Source organism: Gastrolobium bilobum, unplaced genomic scaffold (genome assembly GCF_033153095.1).
Source record: "Gastrolobium bilobum isolate Gb01-03AN ecotype WA unplaced genomic scaffold, APGP_CSIRO_Gbil_v1 utg20048, whole genome shotgun sequence".
Taxonomy (NCBI): Eukaryota; Viridiplantae; Streptophyta; class Magnoliopsida; order Fabales; family Fabaceae; genus Gastrolobium; species Gastrolobium bilobum.
Genome location: NW_026898170.1, coordinates 121253 through 128721, shown reverse-complemented (window position 1 = coordinate 128721; position 7469 = coordinate 121253). Strand labels below are relative to the sequence as shown.

General features: G+C 32.7%; 1 protein-coding gene across 1 annotated transcript; it reads right to left on the bottom strand.

Annotated features, from left to right (window-relative positions):
* Positions 1-1040: 1040 nt before the first annotated feature.
* LOC133313512 (COBRA-like protein 7) lies at positions 1041-1967 on the bottom strand. The gene is made up of 2 exons (XM_061514894.1): positions 1963-1967; positions 1041-1635 (listed from the first exon to the last, which is right to left on the bottom strand). The coding sequence occupies exons 1-2, from the start codon at positions 1965-1967 to the stop codon at positions 1041-1043; spliced, it is 600 nt and encodes a 199-aa protein (XP_061370878.1).
* Between the last annotated feature and the right edge of the window lie 5502 nt (positions 1968-7469).

Genomic DNA, 7469 nt, shown 5'->3' with positions numbered 1-7469 from the left:
ACGAGTTTGATAAATTTATAAGATTAATTCAAATAATGGATAAATGATATAGTATATATTATATGGTGATTACTATTATTATAATTTATAGTAGTCGAATTTGGACTTTACTCTGATATGATTTGAATTATGAAATGATAGTCGAATTTTGACTTTACTCTGATATGATTTGAATTATGAAATGATAGTCGGATTTCCCAGGTCACGGGGTAGACTGGCAACAGGGTTATTTCCCGGGTCTACCATGGTTCTCTTCCCCCTAAATACAATGAACTTAAACATGATTAATAATGAAATGTTATTTGATTTGATTATTATGAGTTTTATTTATTTATTTATTTTGTATATCGGATTTGGATTACCAGCTTTGCTGACTTTTATGTTTGTTTGACTGCAATGATCCTTCACGGGGGAGCAGATTTTCAGTGAAGCATGTTGCAAAGGATGGGGCTAGCTGTGGACAGTGAGGATCACGACTCGGATATTTCTAGCTAGTTTCTAAGTTTAGAAATTTTATGAGATTTAAATAAATGCATAAGACATATTTTCTTTATTTTAATGTAATAAATTTAGCCTTGCACCTGTCCATAGTACAAGTGCGGCGGTAACATTTCCCAAATTTGATTATTTTGAACTTCCGCTGTTATTTATAAAATTATTGAATTTATTTTTGCTATTATAAATTGTTAGAATTTGGGGTGTTACAGTTGTTATAGGGCTTTTTGACCCTTATAACCCTTTATTAATAATTAATTACCAAATTGACCTTCATTATAAACTATTTCGAAAATTTAACCTTCCCAGAAAACATAACACCAATCTGCCTGTTTGACCGTTGACCACCAAGCCTACCCGGATACACCACTCCCTACCCGGGTATTTTTTGAAATTTTATGCCTACCCAGATAAGGAGGGGTATACTCGGGTATTTTTCTTGACATCTGAAAAATTGCTTGAATTATTTACCCGAGTAGTGAGGGGTGTACCTGGATAAATAAGTCTCGTCCCAATTAAAAAGTGTGACCCTTGCAGTCCATCCTTTAGTATAGTCTGTATATACTTGCTGCTCCTTTGACCGTTGTTATGTTGCACACAACCTGCCAACTGGCTACTACAGTTTTGTTCAATGGTAAGCCCGATGAATCAGGATATTCACTAGGACTCACCCGGACTGGAGGGCCACATTTGTAGTTAGGGTTGAGTGTACCACTAATCTTCCAGTTCTGTGGCGGTGAAAGTTGGGATCGATTAAGTGCTGGTGGCATTTTGAAGACCTGCACTTGGAATCTTGAAGCTGACATGCTAGGGTCCATTGATGGTGGCAATATGGTACCATTCCGGCAGCAAAACAGAATTTGCCCAAGGATTGAATCATTGAACTTAGTGGGAGGGAGATCAATTATGGTTGGCCTTCTTTCACAATTCAATACAGTAGAAAAGTCAAGCTCCTGGTAGAATGTAGCTTGCTTACCAAAGAGACATTCAGAAGAATCCACAACAGATGGATAAGCCCCTTTCATTGTGTATATAAACTCATCATTCATCCAACCCCAGCTTAACCTCCAGTTATCAAGACGGCCAAGGGGGTTATGCTTTGCAATATTAACCTCTGCCCAGTAATTGGAATCATAACTTCTGATCGAGATTTATCCAGGTACATCTCTCCTTATTCGGGTAGGTATAAAATTTAAAAAAATACTCGAGTAAGAAGTGGTGTACCCGGGTAGTCTTGGTGGTCAACGGTCAAACAGGAACAGATTAGTGTTATGTTTTCTGGGGAGGTTAAATTTTCAAAATCTTTTATAATAAAGGTCAATTTGATAATTAATTATTAATAAAGAGTTATAAGAATAAAAAAGCTTTGTTATAGTTATTATAGTTTCTTTGGGCTTTGGAGCCTATAGTCCTATCTCCTATCAAGTTTATTGGAAGAGATATTGAGTTATTACCGTTATATTTTACCTCATTTTTAATAGTAAATCTCTAACATCTTCCAGACAAACAAAACTGTATATTTTCGTAAGGAATTATAATTTCTTTTGTTACATGAGATAAAATTATTTTATATATACACATAAAAAAGTGAGTGAGATTCACTGATTTTATCTCTCCCTCTCTCTTTAACAAATTTCACCTATTTTTTTATATGTGCATGAGAAACTATATTCTCATTTTTGTAATTGACATTTTATTTTATTAAAATTTTGTCGCTTCTATGAAACACATTGTAACTTTTTTCAAACGTCAGGTATAAAATTGTAAATTAACTCGGATGCAGACACCAAATAATGAGTTAATTCAAACTTTATAATGGTCAAGTGCACAGATAACAGTGTTATAGCTAGCACAGTGATGACGCATCATTACCTCAATCGTCCTTAGCATTTCAGATGTCAAGCCACATTTTGTACCCTTAATCAAATATTGAGTTTAGTCTACATAAACCAAATTTTCATGTCTGTATCAAATAACTTAGCTTCCAAAGTTGCTAGAAATATTGCCCAGAATGCAAAAAGTTATTAGTTTCTAACACTTGGGTCTTGCAGTGTATGTCACGTGACAAATACTCATTTATTCATGTGCAAGTCGCGCACGCTCTGTACGTGCCTTGCTGCACTTTTTAATAAAAACTTGGATGATTTTTGTATCAATCCGATAAAAATTTCAGAAGTTACGTTGTTTTAGTAAAAGAAGGATTAAAATAATTATACAAATATGTTAATATCATGTTATTAGAATAACAATAATAAAAGATAAAAAAACAAACCACCAAATATATAAATCAACTGGTAATGAATTGTTCTAGTTTAATTAGTAATTTTAAATTCGAGTCCCTATAAACGTAGTTATATTAAAACTTCCAGCGGACCTTTTTTCTATAATTTTTTTGACATAAAAGGTTTTTGGATTATTTTTAATTTACTAAAAAGATATTTTCCTTCACTCACATAGAGGACAGTTCAAAAAATAAAATAAGTGTCTATACAAAAAATAAAATAAAATAAAATAAATGTGCCAGAGAAATTGTGCTACTAGTTTTCTGCAAAATTTTGAAATTGATTTGGAGGAAAGATGTGCTGCAGGAATTTCACTTGTTTGTATGAGTTAATATTGCTGTTGACTTGCCATTTATATAACTCTATCAGCCATAGCAGCAAACCAATCAGAACACCCTGTTGCTGCTGTGAAAACCCCTCCTTGGGTTTCACTAATTTCAACTTTAGTTAGAGGTAGGATTCTTTGACACCGGTGTTAAATTTAAAATTTGACGCCTCATTTAAGAGTCATTAGATCAAAAAATATCAATGGCTCTGATTTGTAAGCATGTGATATCATTGATATTTTTTGATCTAATGACTCTCAGATGAGATCTCAAATTTCAAATTTGACACTGGTGTCAAAGTATCCTGCCTCTAATTAATATTCCATTACTGGCATTATAATGCCAACATCTGTTTTGATATGCTTCATATATTCAACATTTACATTTAAGTCTCTTCATTAATTAGTCCTCACAAGTACCCAAAAAATAAAGAAACATATAGAAGAAAACAGTTAGAATTTGGAAGTGTTTGAAGTTCCAAAGTTATTAACAGTTGATAATAGATAAAGAACCTGCCAACACGTATACCGATGATAACCCATAGGATTGTACAACTTGAGGTGAAGTAAGAACTTGGCATCTCGATCGAGGGAAACAGGTAGGAGCATGATTGACTGACCCAGTTGAGCTACAAGCACATTGGGCCAAGGTGGTTTTTGATTGCACTCTATGCTGTAACTATAGATCTCTAAAACTAATTTTTTCCAAGGTAAAATATTTTTCTTTCGAAGAAAGAAAAGTAAAATGTAGAATCTTGTTATAAATGTTAAGGGAACATATTAAATTAACAACATTGAGTCCTCAAAATTTATGTTGTCTTCATTCCTTGTGACAAAATCTAGCTTAATAGTTGAGCGAATTCTTCCATTAACGGTCCATACATGAAACATGGAGATGTGTTTGGAATTTGATCCGGTAACTAGCTTATCGAGCCATGTAGTTAACTGCATTTCATATTTCTTAATTTATAAGATAGCCTGAATGGATATTTGACAAGGAGAATCTAAATCCCTCAACCTTCTTTTTCCAAAAAAAGAAGAGGAAAAAGAAAAAGGAAAAGGAAATGAAAGACAAAGGCGGAAGGAAAACAAAATTTGTTATCTTTATGGGGAAAAATATTACTTTAGTTCCACTTCTCATTATTCTAATTTTCTTTGCCACAATTCTTATATATAGGGGTGTTAACGGGCCGAGCCGAGCTGAGCTTTGATCTTAACGGGCCAAGTCTGTATTTAAACGTGTCCGACTGGCCTTAGCCTGTTAGCATGTTAAAGAATAAAAGCATGTGTGAAGCCTGTCTTAGCCTGTTAGCATGTTAAAGAATAAAAATAAGAGAACAGAATTCCACAAAAAATCAATTTTCAGATAGAAACCTTAGCTTCCAATTTGCAGCAATAATTTACAAAGTCTACAATAAATAAAAAAAATTAAAGTGAGAGAAGGTAGATAACATGTTATATTATCTTATCCCATTATAAAAAAAGTGCCAACAAAAATAAAAATAAAATAAATAAAATAAAAAATAAATTGACACAAACGAGCAGTGCATAGTGGAACGAATGAGTTTTTGTGGGTTTGTTTGTGTGAAGGAGGATGAAGGATAATATAAAACAGCACTAGTAATTCCATAAATATACATAAATTCAATATATATCCAAATAGCATAATATAGAACAAAATCATTCAAAAAGTCTGTTAAAACAATAAAATTGGGTGAAATAAATTGATGAGAGAGAGTTATTACAAGTAGTATAAAAAGTATAAATAAATATTTATATACTAGGCTAGCCTGGGAGGCTCTAAGGCTGAGCTTCTGAATTAGAGCCTAAGACCTTTTTATTAAACGAGTTTTTATACAAGTCCAAGCTTGGTTCCAACACGAACTTTTATTAAACGAGCTCAGACCTTTACGAGCCGAGCCAAAGACCTCTGAAAGGCCCCAACTCGTTTGCCACCCCTACTTATATACCATTACGAAGGGAAAACTTAGCTGATGCTTGCCTCAATTCATTATCTATTTACTTATGGCATTGTCAAGAACCGGCATTCATTCCTAAACTTATATTTATCAGAGAAAAAATATTTTTATTTTTTTTACTTCATATGCTAATTTTTTTCTTTGGTCTTTTGCGCTTACATATATAATTATTGATTTTTACTTAGTTTCTGCTACAGTACTCTTCGAATTATGTAATTTAATCACTCAGTGCAACAGAGACCCACAAGCATGATGTGCTTTAGGTTCAGTCATATGTAGTGAGGGGCTATTGTGCACGGACACGTGATACCGGACACGATACGTTGACACGTTAATTTTAAAAAATGTCATATTTCAAAATGTTGGGACACGTTTTGATATTAAATAAAAATTTTAATATATATAATATAATTTATATTTAATACATATAAGAGTCCATAATAAGTCATATAACCAATCAAATATTTAAATTTCATAACATAAATATAAATATAAACAATTTTTCGTACTTTGTTAATTTTTCATGTCAAATTTCATAAGAGAAAAAAATTAATTTACAAATTATTTCTTTTATATTTAGTTAACAAAATAAAATTAAGATTTAAAAAAAAAAAAACGTGTCCGAGCGTGTTCCAACATTGAACGCGTGTCAGAAAAAGTTGACTGCGTGTCAAAAAACGTGTCGGAACGTGTCAGAGAGTTGACCATATATCCTCAAATTTTGACCTCATATCAAACACGTGTCGAAGTGTGTTCGTATCGGACACGTGTTCTACCCGCAAATTTTTTTAAAAGGAACGTGGCCGTGCTTTGGAGAACTGAGGGCTACAGAGAAACAAATTTGCCTTTAGATCAGAGATCTGTTAGTCATATGGGATCGAGAATATTCGTGTATGTTATACTTTGTCTCTTCAAGCAGGTCATGAGAGACATTGGACGATTGAACAAATTAGAATTTCATATCCTCTTCAGGCAAATGTATTATAGGATTTCAATGTTTTTCTGAACCAAGAAATTTAATTTATTTTAACTTGGTGGATTTAGATTAGCGTATTTTATATTTGGAAAATCTTATAATTAAATTTATGCCAAGTGCTTTTGGCTGAAAAGCTATTTTTGTGTAAAATCTTAAGTAAAACTAAACATGAAAATACGCCAACTCGAGTGTTTTTCAATGTGTTACCCACTATACCCGCTATTCTTTTTTATGAACATATCTGGATATATTTGCATCATAAATTCATAACTGGATGGTACAATGTTCACTTCTATGCTATCCAGCTGGTTCAATTATATGGTGTGATTAGTGGGCCATTTCAACTGAAGTTAGACTCCAATTGCACCTATGCTCAAAATTTATATAGGTGAAACAGAGCTTTTACAGTCTTCAGGAAGGCGAAAACATTATTCATCAATGGTCTGATAGAAAACGAAGTGTTGCAAAATACAAAGTATAGATTTTTGTGTCTTTGTAGGGGTATTTTGTAGGGCTAAAGACGAAGTTCTAGTTAAGTATGTCATCCATCTCTTTTATTTGATTTAAATTTACATTTAATTTAAAGAACAATAATTTGGATTATTTGTTTCTTCCCATACCATCCTTTATTATTTTATTTCTTTTACGTTTATTTACACTCCTAGATGTTTCTTTCATTTGTACTCGTGTCATCAAAGTGTCAATTTAGTTTTCACACATCGACATTATAAAATTTAAAACCACCAAACCAAGTGTTTGAAAATTTCAAAAAGATTCCCTTTCCACATTTATAACTGGAATTCTAATATTGTCAAAGAGAAACAGTCCAAACAAATAATACCCCATTACAATTATGACACCTCATAGGTGTCATAGTTGTAATAAACGATACTCAAGTTTGCTAATTTGTCCGGAAAGTGTCTCCACGAACATGTGTTCTGCTGCTACAAATTAAGCATGGGATTGCAAGAAAACCATTTAACAATTGTATTAAAATACAATGCTTCAACCTTTACTCTACTCTTACCGAAAATCCTAGAATTACCTAGTGACATATTGCTTACGACATTTGGTGTAAGTAATCACATTTGAAATAATATTAAATTTCAATAAGCTTCAATTATTCTATGGTGGGATGTTGACAAGTTCCTTTTGTTTCTCTTTTGTGATTCCTGAGGCCACATTCTTCTCATCTTCTTTCTTTGCTTTTGGATTTATGAGATCTCCCCTGATGGGTCCATTAAAAGAATAATAATTGATGAGGCAACTTTACTTAAGTGACTTTTGATTCACCGGACCTTCTCCTACTGATCTAATAAAAATACCAGGGTCCCTTTGGCATCATCCTGGAATCTCCTTTACTTGTTATGGAATATATTAAAGTAAGAAAGGAAATTCAAGTACATCAGCTG